Source organism: Pagrus pagrus (assembly GCF_965226575.1).
Source record: "Pagrus pagrus genome assembly, chromosome: 20".
NCBI lineage: Eukaryota > Metazoa > Chordata > Actinopteri > Spariformes > Sparidae > Pagrus > Pagrus pagrus.
In genome coordinates, this window is record NC_140207.1 from 14,101,659 (window position 1) to 14,120,213 (window position 18,555).

The 18,555-nt window shown below is 44.1% G+C and overlaps 1 protein-coding gene across 3 annotated transcripts in view; it reads left to right on the forward strand.

The window, feature by feature from the left end:
- The window catches only part of sema5a (sema domain, seven thrombospondin repeats (type 1 and type 1-like), transmembrane domain (TM) and short cytoplasmic domain, (semaphorin) 5A), a 128,320-nt gene that overhangs the window by 39,356 nt on the left and 70,409 nt on the right, over window positions 1–18,555 (forward strand). For all 3 annotated transcript variants that reach the window (XR_014621200.1, XR_014621201.1, XM_084340692.1), the window contains exons 3-4: window positions 7,785–7,884; window positions 10,845–10,890. Coding sequence is in view for 1 of the 3 variants with exons in the window: in XM_084340692.1 (XP_084196818.1) it covers window positions 7,785–7,884; window positions 10,845–10,890 (146 nt within the window). In the remaining 2 variants the exon portion in view is untranslated. The remainder of the gene's footprint in view (window positions 1–7,784; window positions 7,885–10,844; window positions 10,891–18,555) is intronic.

Below are 18,555 nucleotides of genomic sequence, written 5' to 3' on the forward strand. Positions count from 1 at the left end.
CAATCTGTTTCAACGCATCATTTTCAGAATCCGGATGCTGTTGGACACACGGATCATTATTTCCTTGGGTTGGTTGGTTGCTTGCTTGCTTGGCTGTTGGTTTGTTTGTTTGGTTGCTTGGTTCCTTCATTGTTTGGTTGCCTGGTTTGTCAGCATGCTTACACAAAAACTATGGGATGGGAGAGTAGACCCCATTAACTTTTGGTGAACTTAAATTATGGTTAGGCAGTTATGGGAGTTTTAAGTACTTTCATGCAGTTGAGTGGAGAAAAAAACAACAACTGTGCTTTTGTTTCCTGAGGGAATCAAAATTAGAGCAAACGTGCCAAAGGAAGCTGAACCTTTTCTCAACTTATCCAGGTCACGCCGACATGTATATTTTTAAGTATTGACTTAAGATGGGTGATGCTGTGGGGTGATGTTTCATAGTTCAGTTTAGTTTTTATGTTGTTACAGGTGAGGCTGTGATCTCAGTGTGAACTCAGTGTCACACGTCACCATTGTAACTGTTGAAAGGTGGAATTATTATTTATATAATGGAACTGCACCGATGCAGAAACATGTACAGTATGCATTTACATTTAATTTACCTGTGGACCCCTAAAAGTTTCCCTAAATTCACAGGCTTGTCCACATATCAGCTTTGTTGCACAGGTCTCACAGCTCTAAAGCTTCTGTGGACTAAAAGCTTCACTTTAACTCAGGTTTTATCATCATTCTTTGTTTACTTACATCCCTCTTATTCACTCTCACCTTGTGCAAGAATCAGCACCTTTACTGAGCAGCTGCTGATGTCTATGGTCTCATAAAGACGTACATTAATCTTTGCCTTCACAGTTATATTTCTCCCAGGTTTTTAATAACTATCCTTTCATGGGCTGATGATAGTCTTTGTGCGTTTCAAACACATCTCTTTGTTGCAGGATGTACAATATACAAAGCTTTTTTCAGGGACTACCAAATTATAGCCCTTTGCTTTTTTTTTATAATAAACACCAAAAAGCTGATTCATTACAGAATACGCCGACACATACACTCATACGCACGCAAATGCACGCACAGGAACAGTGCGTGAGAGAAGAGAAACCTCTCGGTAAACCTATTATCATTCTCTTTTGTGAGTCATTGTGCTCCATGTAATGTAGTGTAATCCCTGGTTGTTGAGAATGTGCAGAGCGAAGCTGCCATTGCTCCTCTTTAGCCGAGCTAGGAGGACTACAAACACATTAAACATACCCCTCACAACAGAAACACTCCCACTCTGATACACAAACATACGTACATTTAGAGGTTCTTATAGCTCGGGCCTACGTGTTCAGTTGATCAAAGTAAAAGTTTGACATTTTTGTGAATACTCTTGTTTACTTCATTTTTCTGCCAGGAGTTAGATGAAAAGATCACTCTCATGTCGGTAAATTTGAAGCTACGGCCAACAGCTGGTTAGCTTAGCTGAGCGTAAAGGCAGGGGGAAACAGCTTGTTTCAAAGATAACAATCTGTCAGCAACTCTCAACCTCATTAAAGGTGCACCATGTAAGAATTTGCATTTAACACTTTTCTAAATAAAAATGATCAACAAAACTTGAAGAAATAACATTTTTGTCAAAGACAACTTAGTAGTAGTAACTGTAGTGGGTTGCAGAGATATCTATCGAAGTTAGCATGCTAACCAGCTAGCGCCTAGCCACTTTGTACTTCAACAGTCGATAGTAAACAACACCAACACTCCCCCGGTGCTCCGAGCTCCCAGTCCGGTCAGAGTCAGCTAATAAGATCGCTCGCAGCTACAGTTAGCACCAATTAGCGGCCATGTTTGGAGTTGTTTGGAGTACACATTGGGCCTTTAATTCAATCATTAAAACCCCCAATTGCTGCCTTTAGACATCCATTTTCGTAGAGATTAGCTAACGGGATGTAATGTGTTAATTAGTGAGCTAATTTTATGCCAGGCTAAGCTACACAGCTGCTGGCTGTAGCTATGGGCCTACATATTTTGCATAAAGACAAGAAAATGTAAATACTTAACTGAGATATTATTTGGAATAAGTTTAGCCTTCCAGTAATATTTTTGTTTCAGCCTGAAACACGGTTAGCTACACTCAAATTATGATGGCAAGATAGTAAATTGAGGTAAAATTAAAAAATTAAAAAACACTACAAACATGGCTTCAAATGGGAACTATCAAGAAGAGTAAGTACAAAGCAGGAAAATAATATTTCGAGCACAAAACAGTAAGCTGAATAGGCCTATGCTACTTAATGCTACTGTATATTTTCATAGAATTAGGAAAATGTCATTTATGGAGCTAATATGTCTAAAATGATCTTGTTTCAGCCTTTCAAATATAAAGATGTGTTTGGCTTTAGATAGGGTATTTCAGGATTTGGGCTGTTTGTGTGATAACACAAGCAACTTGACGTCATCACCTTGGACTCTGGGACATTCATTTTTCACAATGTTCTGACATTTGTTAAGGTTAAACAATTACCTCAAAGAAATAGTAAACAGATTAATCAAGGGCAGAAAGATTAATCTATCCTCACATAAGATAGAAACCTTGTTCAAGGTTGAAGGCGACAAAGCATGATCAGAAAGAAAAGAGTGATATGCTGCTTTCCTGTAGTTGCAAGCGCAACTGAAACGGCTCACAGACCCAGCTGCTCTGGAAATGAACAAACAATTGAACAATACGGAGCTCACAGAGCGTCCATGACCCGTCGTGAGAGGCCGAGGTCAAGATTCGCTTGAGTGTGTTCCAGCGACGGTGCTTCGTTCTCTCCGTGTGATTGTGGCCTGACTGTGGACGGGTGTGGCTCGCATGGGTCTGACCCCACTGGGGATGGTGGTTTTCTGACTTGGCACAACACTTGGCTGACAGAAGTGCTACTGTGGTGCGAGGATGCTATAGCCTAACGACCGCTTTGTGCTCTGCGCAGCGGTTTTGGAAATGTAGGGTTTCAGAAAAGAAAGTACACTGTTCAGCTCAGCAGCTACGTTCAGAATGTTTACCCAAAAGGTACGCTTTCACGAAAAACAGGCCTGAATATAGCTTCAGCGGAGGTCCAACGCAAATGTGTGTAATTTATAGAATTATTTTCGGAGGGGTGTTGCAAGACTTGGTTCCTATTCTTGGTAAAGGGTATGTTTTGGCAGAGATCTTCTGACTGAGCATGTGAAATGTTATTTTAGCTCGAAGCCCCTGAGATATACAGTATTAATAAAGTGTTGTATTTAACAAGTGTTCCTGGGTGTAGGCTTGAAGGCTTTTAAAGGTTATAAACTGTGGTGTAAACAATGCCTTCGCAGGCCAAGCTGTGGGCCATGTCTCTGAGGAGTGAAACCGGCAGACTTGTTTTACAGCCGCCGACTGAGCTCAGCTTTTATCATCCCTGAACGGCTAACACATCGTTAGAGAGATGGGAGGGAAAGAGCAGGAAAAGGAAAAAAAAAATAAAAATGGCCTCATCGCATTCATAAATGCAACAGGCTACAAGCAGAATCAGAGATCTTTTAATTGGTCTTTTGGGGGTGATTGTTTTAAATTTAAAGTGCTTCAGGATTTTCTGGAGCTTCAAATCAAAACATCATCTCCGATCTATTCACGTCCAAGGTCAGCCATGTTCTAGCCATGTTTTATTGTCATGGACGACAGGCTGCCGACAGCATGAAGAAGGGCCAGTCCATATTTTGGGATTTGTGTGTCTTTCATTTACCCGCTGCAGTAAAAGTCCCACATGCCATTTCCCTACTTTCATGTCCTTTTTTCTCAAGTGGCCTGAAGAGACTCGGTCATCTTGTTAAAAAGTTGTCTCCCCTTGAATCAGAGGACTCTGCTCCTGAATACACATCAGATTTAAATATTTTACTACACACTTATTTGTGGTTTCACAGTGGCTTTCTCTGCATGATTCACCCGCTGCCCCGGGGGGCCGCAGCAGTGCCACGGCAGTTTGAGCCGTTGGACTTTTAGCTGCGAAATGTGCTTGTTTTTCTTGCTCAAAATAACATAATAGGATGAAAACCTTAAAGCGTGGGTTTCAACTGACCTTGCCGCTCGCTTTGGACTTTTTCGAACCGAGCAGGTGTTTGTTTTTCGACCGCTCGGCCGGCCAAATCGTTTCCTCACATCAGCTTGACCGAATACTTGCCATTCCTTCTGCTGCCCACCACCACAGGGCTGCATTTAGAGCGAACCGGCTCTTCATTTATGCGCCCGCCCGCCTGCTGCCACACTCTATTTGCACTACTCACAGAAAAACCATTCATGTTTCAGAATTGGTTCCACATGTTGCCATTGTGTGCCGGCCTGGCAGTACTGTAGAGCACTAACTTTGACGGCTGGCAGACTGTAGACTGGCGTGGCCTCTGATGCGAGTTGTAAATATTTATACACGCTGTCATTTTGTCTTTGTGTCAACCGCTCCGTGTCTGAGCGGGAACATAACAAACGGAATGTGAGCAATGGGGCCGCTCTATTTTCGAGGAGGAGGGAGGCAGGGGGTTAAGGGGATAAGATGTGACCGAGAAAAGGGGGAAGGGGTGTAAATGTCGGTGTTCGTGTTGGCCCGGAGCTTTTGGCTGCTCTCTGCGTTTTCATCCCGAGTCTGCACGTGTGTGTGTGTCTGTGTGTGCGATTACGCCTTCGTCTCATCGGCAGCCAAACCCCCTGACTCAGGCGGCTACTGAACGAGCGTGGCTGTGATGTGATTACATTATCACATGTGTTTAAAGTGCGTCTGATGTGAACCCATGTAACATGCAAAGAAGGCCTGAAATCTAGGAAAGTGAGACGGGGCGATAGGATTTAGTTTTTCCTCGGGGGCGGGGTGATTATTAGCTGAGGGTTGTTCCACTGTTTCCTTTGTTGCTGGGTTAACGATAAGGTTGTTCTGATGGGAGCATTAAAACCTCCCTGGGTGCCTCTAAAATTAGTTATTACAACCCATCCAGAAACAAATAAACATCACAAGTAAGATCAGAGTTCAAATCAGCGTGATTAGTCTCAGCGGTGCGGCGAACCGAGCATCCTGCAGCGCAGTGTGCCACAGTTTTGTTCCCCAAACTATGATCTGCTGAAAACCCCCGTGAGTTTGACTTTGCGGCGCTCCGTATATTCAGCACCACAGCCTTGGGAGGGCCCATCCGCGCTGGGTATGAATGTTTATGAATGGTCCTTGGCCTCGTCACAAAAGACCATAAATCCTTTGAATGCCGTGTTGTGTTCAATTAAAACCTTTTGCCCCCTTCGCCAACAAATTTCCTCTCTCCTCTCCCTTTGTGTCTTGCACATTCACACATCCAGCCGCAGACACTCCATCACCCCGTAAGCGAGCCTCCCCTGGTGAGTCAGGGAGATTTATGGGGAGAAGCCGGGTTCGTCAAGCATCGTCTTCCCCCGGGGGGTGTCACGGCTACATTTGTATTCCAGGGAACCTCTGGATGGTGTGAAAAACAAGCCCAGTGGAGCCCACGGATTGGCACATCCCAAACTCAGTGTCATCCCTCCAGAATAAGCGGCGCAGCAGCCATTAAGCAAAATGAATTCTTCTGGGGTGAAGTTGGTCGTGATCTCCAAGATATTTATTTCACCGCGACTAATGAAAATGTATTAGCGCTGCGAAACCAGACGTGCGATGCTTTTTTTTCCTCTTGCACTCGTCGCATGAGACCTGAGCGAGAACAAGGGAGAGCGTCTTTGCATACTGTCTCGCAGCAGATGATAATGTTTTGTTAGGAGAGCCAGAGTTTGGTCCCACTACGCGAGCCGGAGGAGGCAGATGTTCTTTGGAAGCTTCCGTTTTTTTTTCTCGCTCTGTTTGTCCTTGTTTTGAAACACTCTGTAAATCCCACGTTTGTCACCGAAACCCGACGTGCTCACTTTTGATGCGGCGGAGGGGAGACGAGCTTTCATTTGAAATGCTGTCTGACAGGTGTGCCTGAAGAAGCCGATAATGTGTTTTTTCGAGGAGGATATTCAAGCTGTCCTCTCCCTCTGTTCCGGCCCTGATGGAAAGCTCCCTGGTAAATTAAAAAAAAGTCCCTTTGAGTTTTTTTTTGTCTGGGAACGGCTCACAAATGTAGTGATGAATGATGTTAAATCACTGTGGCAACCCGCTGCTAGAGTCCTGACACTTCGCTCAAAGAAACTCATTTCTAGCTACTTTGATAAAATGTCCAATATATGGTGAGGATTTAGTTGGAGGTGTAATCCGACCTGTGTATACAGGAGTCCAAGATATTATGACTACAGTTCAAGCATGTGATGAGCGATGGAGAAAACACGTCACCGTGATGACTGATTGACCACCCCAGACTAAACCTATCGGGTAACCAGACGGTAGACAGGGTGATTCAATTGGTCAGGGGTTAATGGGCTGGGCGCCATGAGAACAGGCATGTTGTGGATAAGATGTCAGTGTCTGTCTGGGATGTCTCTCGCGCTGTCTCTTTATGTGGTCATGTATTCACCATAGCATGCCGGAGGAGACAAGGTCAATCCCCATAAAAAGTCAGATCTTCACGGTTCATCCGCGGTATATGTCTCCATGAAAACGGTCAATCAGCTGTGGTGACGGTTCACAGAAATCAAAGGCCTCCCCGCTGAGACACCAGAAGCTGGATTTCAGTATTTTGTACACGTTCGCTCATGATTGGAGGCGTCAGGTCTCACTTTTGTTTTGGTGGATTTGAAGACAAAGAGGCTCAGAAGCTGTACTTTAAGATCACTATGAACCGTGGAAAATGATTTTTTTTAAATGAGTGACCTTATCAACCGAGGACAGGTTGAAGCGTTTTTTGTTCTATTTTCAATTTCCTCTTAATTTCCTTCAGTAGGAGGGCTCGTATCTGTGTCAAGGCAGGCAACTGCCCGAAAACATTTTGGCAAAGTAAGTTTCTGTTAAATCACAGATTAGTTTAAACCTTTACGTTTCTTTAGGTCTTGTCACAACGCTGTGCACATGCTCTGGTTAGGTTTAGGCACTTGGCACTTGGTTGGGGTTAGGAAAACATCATGTTTCGGCTCGCAACGCTTGTTCTGGTCACCACGAACACAGCTAGAGATGTCCTGAGTTCTGGTTAAAAACACCCTTCTGAAATGAAGTAGAGTAGCTAGTAATACTCAAGGAAAGTTCATCTATACTTCTGTGCTTCAGTAAATGTCCTTCCACCACTGTTGGTCCCACTGTTCCCCCTCAGATTCTTGCCCATGACCTGTTTGCTCAGGTGTGATAAGTTTCATTGGGAGGCTGCTTGTTCTCAATGGCAAACTGAAACTTAAACACAAAAACACAATGTCAACAACTGTCACATCATTGTCATCATCATCATTGTCTGACTGTACATGGCAGGTACACTGATCTCCCCACGCAGCTGTTATTTTTAATCAGCCGCACCTCCCCGGTCTGTTTTTTACAGGCTGTACTGATGTGTGGCAACAACCCTTTGTACCTGCCAATAATGCAGCGTTACTGCCCTATCATTAAAATCTCAATTATAGTCTGAAACACTCCCACTGCTACCTTGCAATTGCTCTAATATTTACATCACAAATGCTTCGCGGCATTCACTTAAAATGCAGGGAAGCAAGATAAAAATCAGAACAAGAGCAGTAGCTGGAAGACATGCTGCTATTATAAATCTGACCCCCGCTCTCTGAGTGTCTTGTGAAAAGTTACAGCAGCCCTTTGAACGCACCTAATTCATCAGCCCAGCTGTCTTCTACAGTCATTAACTCTCCGCTCTGATTGGCTCACTGTTGATGTGTCCTGTGGTGTCGTTGGCAGAGATGGAGCCGTGGATGTTCAGGTTCAAGGCGGAGGGCACGGTGGATTACTCACAGCTGACCTTTGACCCCGGCCAGAACGAACTGATCGTCGGTGCCAGGTAAACCTTTGTTTTTCTTTCTCCGTCTCCGTGTCATTTTTCTTCTGTCTTTTTTTGTTCTGTCCTTTTATTGTCTTGTCTTAAATTCCCTGTTTTTTCTGTGTCTGCTGGTGCATCGCATGAGTAATGATCAGTTTTCTCTATAGATGTCTTCAAAAGCCGAAGAAAAATGGCTTTGGGGATTGTTTCCAAATCTATTGTCTTTGTCAAGCCCAGCCAAGTGTGTGTGTGTGTGTGTGTGTGTGTGTGTGTGTGCGTGCATGCATGTGTGTGTGTTTGTAATTTCGCTGTGATTGAGACACCGAATCTGAAAAGGATTGCACACATTTAGAGATAAACAATTCTGCTTTAAACTGTGGGTTTTTGCAATGCTCGTGCATGCATGTGAGAAAATCAAAGCCTATGCATGTTTCTAAATGTTTGTGTGTGTGTGTGTGTATGTGTGTGCGTAAGGACTGAGTGTATACATTCACGCTGGGTGAATCCTGGCTGATGAAATACGCTCTGCACTTCTCTTAATGGCTTAGTTGTCAATAGAAAGAAACTCTCACTACGACGTGAACAGGAGATAAGAGAGGAGCCAGCAGGAAGAAACAACAACAAACAAAGTGAGCCCAGGGAATTTACTAATGCACCCCAGGAACGCAGATGGAAAGGGCTAATCAGGGAAAGTGTGTGTGTGTGTGTGTGGATGCATGAAGAGTAAAAGGTCGAAGAAGGGAGTGAATTCCACCGAAGCCTCTAGCAAAGTTATAATAATACAACAGAAATACGATGTTTATGCTGGCGATCATTTATTTTTAGCCACGACTCGACAATTCCATCAACACGTGGTATTTGGAGCACTCACAAAAATCAAATAAGAGATTCAGTTCAGTCCTCGGTGCCAGCTCGACTGGCTGTTGAGTGTCTAACTGTGAAAGGCGATGTGGTTGGATGGATGGCTGCAGGCTGGGTTAGAAGTATGAGTGATAATGGAAGGGAAGAGGGATCGATGCAAATATCAATACAGTAAAACAGGGGGCCGCGGCCACACTGAGACCTGGCTGATAGCCACTGCTCGGGAGGCTGATGTCTCTCTGCGAAAGTGTCGCTGTGTACGTGTATGTGTGCGTGAACATGCTTGAAGATTTTCAATCCGAAGTGAGATATCTACTTTATGAAAAATACAATACATGCTCTTTAAAAATGATTGCTTGTATAAAAGAAAAACACATTATGGGTTATTGTTGAAGCCATTGCAAGATCCCTGCCTGCAAAACAGTTTCTAAGCAATGCAATAAAAATCCATCAGGTCAATCTTTTGCAGTGAAATTGCTTACCGAATGTTTAAGACGGTTTTCTTCTGGTGGCGTGGGTCGCCAGTATTCTTGGATCATGATTGGCGACAAAATATGGAGATTACAGAAATCTCCGAGAGAAGAGAAATCACAATAAATAAACATTTAAGTCCTAATTGTCAGGTTTCATGTTTCTCATGCTGGTAATGGTGTATAATGGCTTTAGTAGACAGCCCGAGACATCATTACTCAATATACTTAATATTCCCCTTGAGACGGCATTCATTAGAGCCTAATGTGTCTTGAAAAGTTGGAAAAAAAGAAAACAAGAAAATGCCAATGAAACAGTTTTGTTTGTGCTGCGCAAATTTGAAGACGCTCCAGGCAGGGCCGGAGAGATGCTTGTTAGAGTGGAGTTTCACTGCCAGGCTTTGATTTTCTCTCAATCTTATTCTTTCTCTGTCACTTGCTCCATATTTCTCATACACACACAAAACTCCAGGAGGAAGGAGCGCACAGTTAAATGTTTTGGCTCTATCTAGTCTTTTTTGTCTCCTAATTATGGGTTGGATGAACCCAGAGGTCCATCATTTGCTGCAGTGGTTGAATCCAACCATCCACAATGTTCGGTCCCTATGCGTACCCTGACTAAACTCTTACAACTCCTTATGCCACCGATGCAAAAGTTTCTTTTAAAGGAGACATATTATGCCCATTTTTAGGCTCATTATTTTATTTTGGGTTAGTACTAGAATAGGTTTAAATGCTTTAGTGCTCAAAAAAACGCTTCAGTTTCCTCATACAGTCCAGCTATGCAGCACTGTATTCCCCCTCTGTCTGAAACTCTCTGTTCCAGCTGCTGTCTCTTTAATGCCCGCCTCCCAAATACCCAGTCTGCTCTTACTGATCAGCTCACACACGCCTGAGCCAGCACCTCTCACTGTGTTGTTGTGTTTACCTCCAACAGGAATAAAGGCATAAATCATGCAAATATGTCACATGGTGGCATAGAGTATCCTCTAACCTCCCGTCCAAAACCCCCAAACTCTTTATACACAAATACTAAAGATGAAAAAAAAGCAGCGAATCATCAGATTTAAGAAGCTGTAACCTACAAATATTTGACTTTTTCCACTTAAAAAGATGCTGAGTCATTTTCTTCAATCAACTACATGAATAATCGTTGCAGCTCTCGGGCTTACCAGACCTCTGAAGCCTGACTGATCCTAATGTCTGCTTGAGGCTACATTAGCTGCTACCAGCATGACACATGGTCCAGTTGCGTTGTGGATATTGTACCAGGTTCTGACAAGGAGTGCGTCAGTTTTGATCCTTTATTAAAACACCCAACGTGAGTTTGACAATGTTATAAAACTGCAAATTGGTGGAGTACTCTTTTAAGTTTGTCTGAACAATTTTTACCTCAAACATGCTGGTGAAGCACTTAAAGTTTGTATGCTCCCTTTTTTTCGAGGTGGAAATCCCTTTGTTCTGGTGGCACTATGGGTTGGGGAGTGGAGATGAAAGGACTAGAGAGAGAACACAGATAAAACTGTAGAGAGCTTTGGCCTTTGAAAAGAGCTGCTGTAGCATCCACACACTTTTTTTTTTCTTGGTTTATTCACAGAAATTGTCTCCATCAGCTCACATACTGCCTTCTTTTTTTTTTTTTCTTTACAGAAATCACCTCTTCAGGCTCAATCTGGAAGACCTGACACTGATCCAGGTGAGTGCTAAGTCTCTCCCGCTATGTCTTTCTGATTCTCCCTCGGTGTGACTCGCACGCTTTTTTTTTGAGTGAATATCTACACGTTCTGTCTGCTCATATGACTTACAGAGCGCTGGCTGCCTCCAACAAACGCCGCGCTGTAGTCGTAGCATGCTGCCAGCTCCCCTAACTTAAAGCTGGTTACAGTAAAATGGTTTAACATTTCACATGTCACAACAACTTCCCATCCGTTGGAGTGGCAGTGGTTTTTGGTCGACTGTGATGTGGGTCGATACGCAGGGGGAGGTAAAGGGTGTCCAAATCCAATTTGGAACCATATATGACATATACTCTGCAGCTGTACTTTTCCACATTTTATAGGGTATTAATAACTTGTGTGATTTCTTTAATAGGATTCCAACATTTTGGTTAAACTCTCCTGCTCTTCTCAAGCTGTCAAGGTCAAAAAAATCCACAGGAGAGAAGCAGAAATTTAAAAAATGTTAATTTCAGAGTGAGAATTTCTGCCTGTTAAACTTGCACAAAACATGCATAACCGGAAATGTGGTCACTGCAGCAATTAAACTTGTCTTTCACTCCCCTTCTCCCCATTGTTTTCTTTCTACTTCCTTTCATTTCCCTTCTTTTTTCACACTCGTATGAGCCCACATCCCTCCCTGTGGAGCTAAGCATTTTGTGACCCACTGAGTTGCCATACAAACATTGACACATGGACGGGTTCATTTGTAGGTGGTAGCAACAAGGCTTCTTTGATGATCAGACAGCTCCTGAAGTTTGCCATATACACCCTGGAAAACCACGGGAGAGGATGGGTGGGACGGAGCGAAAGGGAGAGAGCGGGAAGCGGTGTTGAAACAAATTTGTCTGAAAAGGGGAAAATGTGAAAAATGGTCAGATGAAATGAGCAGCGAGGCTGAATTTTTGGCCAGGAAGGAGTGCATGGCGGCACACACAAAGAGGAATCCGGCAGACTGAGGGAAGAAAGCAGAGAACCCCCCCCACGGAGAGAGACGAGGATTCCTGCAGAGCCTGTCCTTTGTGGCCGCTCACTGGGACGCAGATGCTTTTTAAAGATGCTCTGTGCCATCCGCACAGTCCAATCATCCCTCCTTCTTTATTTCATCCTGCGCTCGGCTGGCGCTGCAGAATCAGCGAGGAGATTCCACAGACCCAATCAACCCCTCATCTCCAGGACATCTTCTCTTAAGAGAATAGGACCTGGTAATCCCCGCCAAGGCCTGGAGCCAATTTAAGCTGACCTGTGCTCTAGTCCCTGCTTTGCATTTGACTGGAAGAGGGGCTGTAGAGTCAACGGGAAGGCTAACTTCAAATGCTGAAGTGCTATTCTTCCATTCAGTCTTTTTGGTCCCTTCTTCTTTTATCAAAACCGGAGATACATTATACAGAGTTTTGGTTTCTCTGTGTGGCTGGGTGTACATATTTTTTGTCATTCTTATTGTTGTGTGATATGAAAGACTTCAATAGATTTCCCCTTTGGCTCTGTTGCTCCACTCACGTTACATGCATTGCTGATTGATCAAATAGATTTACAAGGGGGATGTGGCGCTGAAAATGCCAGAGCGAACGCTCAAACGCAGAAAGTTTGAGCACAAGCGGTCGTTAGTGTTTCACCGCGTTTTATTTCTGTTGCACCGATGTTCAAAAGAGTTGCATGAGGTTCTTTTTTTTTTTTCCGTTCTTTCTTGCAGAAGGAAAACAAGCTAAAAGCTACACCTACGCTTGTCTTTGTGATTTCACCCCCATCACCATACATCAGCCTTGTCAGATAATGCCCAATGGCAGTGATTTGTTCGTGCATGGCTGGCAGCGTTAAGAGGGAGGCTGTGAATGGTTTGACAGAGCACAAGGCTTAGAGCCGGTGTAGTACAAACAGCCTGTAATACTCTAAAGAGGTGGATATAATTACCATATGATCGATGACAGGCTGATCTCATCTTGTATGTACATGCATGAAACATTCATGAAAACAGCCGCCACCAAGGTCTGATGCTCCGTGAAGGCAAAATGAATCACACCCACTTTTCCTGCCCTTGGGTGCAGTATGATTTGAGTTGTCTTAAAGCATTCTGTTAGGCAGAAATAAACCCCAAATACTCAGCAGTCTTATGGAGGGTTTAGAGAGTAGTGACACTCTGGGTGGTAGCTAAACACTGCTGGTCTAACCCGCTCTATTGCACATATCGAGTCTGAGACTCGCAGAGATCGATAGAGGCTGAGCCCAGCAACCATAATCTCCTCAGTAAATGCCCTCCTTGCTTGGAGGTAATGAAAAATAGAAAAGAGCCAAGAACATCAGAAGTTGGAGAGACAAAGACAGAGGACCTTTGTTAAAAGAGTTGATGTATAGCTATCTGTGGGCTCTCATCGCCTGTGTGTTTTTCGTGGCCACAGCTCAGAGTTGGTCTTCAGTAAGTCCTGAGTCGGGTCCAGATTTATGAGTAGTATAAGTAGAAAACCTTCCACATTGCATGATCTTGCTAGCAGGGCATTGGTAGACTAACTTGCAAATGCGTATGAGTAAAGAAACGTGACCTTTGTCCAATCAGAGCAATAAAGCGTTTTGCTGTTGGTCCTGTTGGTCCGATTCGAAGCAGGAAAAACAAAAGCATTTCTTGTCACAAACAATCTTGCAATACAGCTGAACTGTACACTATAATGTGTATCTGAAAACATTTGAGGCGAGAAAAAGACAATGCAGCAGAATCTTGATAAATATTTGATCAACACTGCCTAGTTTGACAGTTTGATCCAAGTTTCGTGAACCTGGCAGACTAATTCCCAAATGCATATGAGTGATTCCTCTCAATTATCTTATGATTTCCAAGGGTTCAGGTTAGTCATGAAGGGGTCAAGACCAAAATGCCTATGGACGCAACCTATCAGAGCAGTGCTGCACCGATGGGGCTGTTCTTGGTCCGACTTCAAGCAGGAAATGAATGGCGACCTGGTCACAAATGATCTTGTAATACAACCAAACTGCACACTACAATGTGCATCTGAAAGCATTCAAGGCAATGCAGTAGAACCTCGATAAATATTTGATCAGCACTGCCTCATTTGACAGTTTGATCTAATTTTTGTGATCCTGGTGCGCCGCTGGACAGATCTGAACACAATAAAATAGGCCTCCAAACCATCAGCAGTGAAACATGTGGCTATCTGAACCGGTAACGCTCCTCCGTCATCTTATCAGACCTGTGCCATATTAGATAAAATGGTTGTGAATGGCCGAATAAGTACCAATCGGATAGAAATCTTTCTCAAATGCAGGGGGACCAGATTTCTCTGCCAGAGCAAATGAGCTGGGCAGATTCCTATAGTCCCCAGGCTGTGAACTTGCGAGCATGTACTCAAACTGAAAGGCAATCAGGGTTTGAAGTGGGAAGAGCCAGGCTCTGCAACACGAGCCAGCCCTCCCTATGGCCTTGATTGGAGCTAATATCTGGTACTTAAAGTTTTTTTTTCTGCCGTGTCTTACCAGCTTGAAGAGGCCTTCCTCTCCCTGTCAACCTCTACCCTCATCCTCACTGATCTGGAAAACACTGTCAAGAACAAAAGGTTGATACTTTCCTCCTTTGCTCCACTTACAAACTTTTGCAGATGACGGGGGGGGGGGGGGGCGGGGGGGAGAAACTGACCTAACCCAACCAACGTGGCATTTAAAGCTACTACAGCCAAAGAATAAGCTTTGAAAACAGCAGCCATAAAGCAAAAATACCCTTCCTTGATCTACAGGTGAACCCTACTTTAAATCTCACATCTGTTCGCCGTTGTCCTTCTGCCCCCCTCCGTCCTTCATTCAGCTCCGTGGCCACAGCTCCTGCCAACCTTGGGCAGGCGAATCAATGCTGGCATGGCCATTATGCACCCTCCACGGCCCAGTGCAGAGAGGGGACGAACGCTGATGAATTGGCTCTTCTGCATTTGCATTGTGTTCAATTTTCCCATTGTGTTGCCAGGGCTGATGAATGGCCAAATCGGCTCCATGTACCACTCAGCCTAGTTTTCCCGTCTGCCCATGAGCTCACCAAATAATGCCCTTTGACGTCATTGAATGCGCTCCATCTTTACCCTAGCACACCTGGTCTAATAACACCCTTTTCATGCTGGCCCTGAAAGCCCCAAAGTGTCTAATTTTCAGGCACAATGAGAGCTTGTCGACCTCACAATATCCTACGCAAACGGTGCTAATGTACGAAGAAATTAAAAAAGCATCCCTTTAAAGAATCCAATACTTTCCTGCTTTTTTCACGAGCTAAATCGAAACAGGATGCAGACGCTGAGGCTGAGTTTCAACAGAAACGCTGTGGCACGGCATTAGTCAATAAGCACTCGGATGAGGAGGATCAGTGGCATTGTTCACCATTCAATACAGCACCAGAGGAGGAGGAAAATAGTAGATATTCACTCCAGCCCCTCTCTCTCCTCCATGAAAACACTATCCATAACAGCTCCCCTTGGCAACACAGACTGGATGTTGAGATGTATACCGTGCATCCATTTTTCTTCACTTCCCCCCGCATTGTTGCGTCGTACAGAAGGGGAAGGGGACTCCGAAGAAAACAAAAGCCTCTCTCCAGTCGCACATGTTGTATTTCATGGGCCTGTCTCTTGCAATTACACTTTGTCAGACAGACAATTAGCCCTGCTAATCAGTAGCTAACAGGAACCGTCCTCCATAGCTCTGGAAGCATTGCTAATTCAATTACTAGAACCCTGCTAACGTGGCCATTTAAATGCATGGAATAAAAAGCATCAACGGGATCGGAGATGCAGATACGAGCACGTTTAGTGATATCACAGCGTTTCATGTCGAAGCAAGAGGACTGCGAGTCTGAGTAGAAAAGAGGCGTAGCAGGGGGTCACTACAACACTGACTTATCTTTTTATGTGATGTAGTGACTCAGACCTACACACTCGCTCAGACGTAACATCAAGACCAATTTGGTGTGTAAATCTTTCAGCAGCTTACATCAGCAGACATCAGTGTGAATGGTAAATACTGTGCCAGCACATCAAAAGGTAATATCAGCTATTCATAAAACAGATTAGATTTTCCCCGGCAGGATTTGTCCAGCTCTCACTCTTCCACCCCGCCGTCCCCTTGTAATGAGACACACACAGCCAGTCATTTCATGAAGCTAGACAGCTGTCAGCAGCGAGGGTGTTCTCTGGACCCTCCTTATGCAAAATATATTCAGTATCATGTCTGGAAACAGTGCCGTTTTAGGATTCAGCTCCTCACTCCCTCCTCCGTCTCACTGACTACTTCACTCCTGCCCACACTGTCTCCCTTGTTCTGGCTGACTCCTAAGTTGGACTCTGTTTTCTCTTTGTTGTTTTTTTTTCTCTGTCTGTTTGTCCCTTATTTTCCTCTCTCTGTCCTTTTTTCTGTCCCTGTCTATCTCCCTCCCTGCCCACTCTCTCCCCTGGTATCTCTCCTGCACCCACCTCGCAGTGACAATAGCCCCTCAGTGTGAGTCCCGAGCACAATGGTTTATCTCTGAGGATTGCACCCATTACAGGGGACAGCAGAGAGGGCGAACACTCGGAACATGTCTTAGGGTTTTTTTCCTTCAGCTTCCCTGAAGCAACAGATGACTGCTACCAACTGTGCCAAGTTCCCTCAGCCTGCTGAATTTCTGCATCTTAATCACACTTTATCTTGCTTAAAGGATTGTTCTGGTTGGTTATAACACTGGCCTTGTTTTTTTTTTTAGCTTTGGCTAGGGTACCATTTGGTATTAAAAAGACTGTGCTCGCAGAGCTGAGAACTGGGAGGGTGGTAATATTGCAATGTTGTCACACATGGCAAGAAAATGGAGCAATCTGATATTCATACCAGGTTTAAAGGTACATTGTGTAAGATTTTGGGAGATTTCTTTGCGAGGAGATGGAATAAAATAAACATATTTCTGTTTTAATTTGTGTTTAATCGCCTGAAAATAAGAATCTTTCATATGGCTACTGAGGTGGCATGTCTTCCATGGAGTCCACCACGTTTCTACAGTAGCCCAGAACAGACAAACTAAACACTGGTTCTGGAGAGGGCCTTTTATGTTTTTCAAGATGAGGGGTGTTCAGTTGGTTGCAAGCTGCAACCAAGCCGCAAGATGCCAAGGGTAGAATTATTATCCAAACCGTTCATCGTAAACATCCATAAATACCCTGTATGTATCAAGAACACAACTTTCCAAGATGGCGCCCCCATCATTCCTATGAAAGTTGCTCACCAAAGGCTTCTGTGAGATGACCCGGTTTTAGGCCCATAAAGCAAGAACGCACTTGTCCTTTTCTGGCCTAGGTGATCGAGAGAAGATGCATTTGAGACCTCTTCTGGCTGACTTCCTGTTGCCTCCCCACTAACATGATGGAACAAAATAGTAGACTGATATTGCCTATGTTTTGGGCCTGTATGTATGATGACACCAGAATTGCTTCACAGTCTGACACTGTTTCTTACCTAGGACATTCCTTAGGTCAACAAGGTCTGGTGACAGGTGATAGGATCATGATTGGGTATAAAAGGGACCTCTTCAAAGGGCTCAGTCGTTCACAAGTATGGATGGAGCAAGGTTCACCACTTTGTGAAACACATGGTTGGAACACTTCGTAAAACTGTTGTCACTAAACACAGTTTATGTGAAAAAGCAGTCTGTTTTTATTTACGTTTTACACCACGGCCCAACTTTTTGGGAATCCGGGTTTGTACCCGATGAAAGGGACGACCAAAACTATGAAAATAAATAGTTGTAATAAACCATAATTATCCTTTAACAGCTGTATATCTCCTCCTTTCCCACAATATCCAATGGATGCTTTTCTCCAAAGATGATTACAGTGCGATGGTGGATATTTTTTTTGTTCTTGTGGGAAATTCACCACTATGTTCAGCTCACTAAATTTAATTTGTGTCCTCTCTCATTCTCTCATCTTCTTTGTTTCCCCTTTAAGTCTCTGTTTCAGTTCGTTCTAGGTGACAAAGGCACAGAAAGAAACTGTCTTCATGACGCAGTTTCTTTTGATAAAGCCAAGAATGATTATTTAACGACGGCACATTCCAGCCATATTTCTGCTAAAGACAGATTCATCTTCGGCGCACAGTGGCTGAACAATAGCATGTTAATGAGCTTTTAATGTCTCCTAATGATACTCGCACTTGCCTTTCGCATGCCTGTGATTCTGCTCTTCACTCTGGACCATTTGATTCGGGGCGGTCAGATAGGGTGGCTTTTATGGTCAATTATGCCAGCACATCCCCCACTTACATGCTCATGGACATCGCCCCCTTCAGTGGTCATAAAGTTAGAGATGTAATGGAAATATGGAATATTCTGAAAATCTGCTTTGAACTATTCCAGATGATGATAAATCACATAATCGCCCCGTAATGATAAAAGCAACCACTTTGCTCCCTTTAATGTGATCTCAAGTTGTAATTTTGCATCGTATTATGATTGATTTTTACACTGAATATGAGTGAGTAAGGTCTCGGGCCATTAACAGGTTTTCTCCCCCCCTTGCGATTAGTGAAAGCACTTTTCAGCGCCCACATTCAACTCAGCTGGGACTCGCTGTGGTGCTGTGTGTGCAGGCCGAGCCGCCCGTGCTGATGTGTGTGGTTCGTGTCTGCGGCGGCTG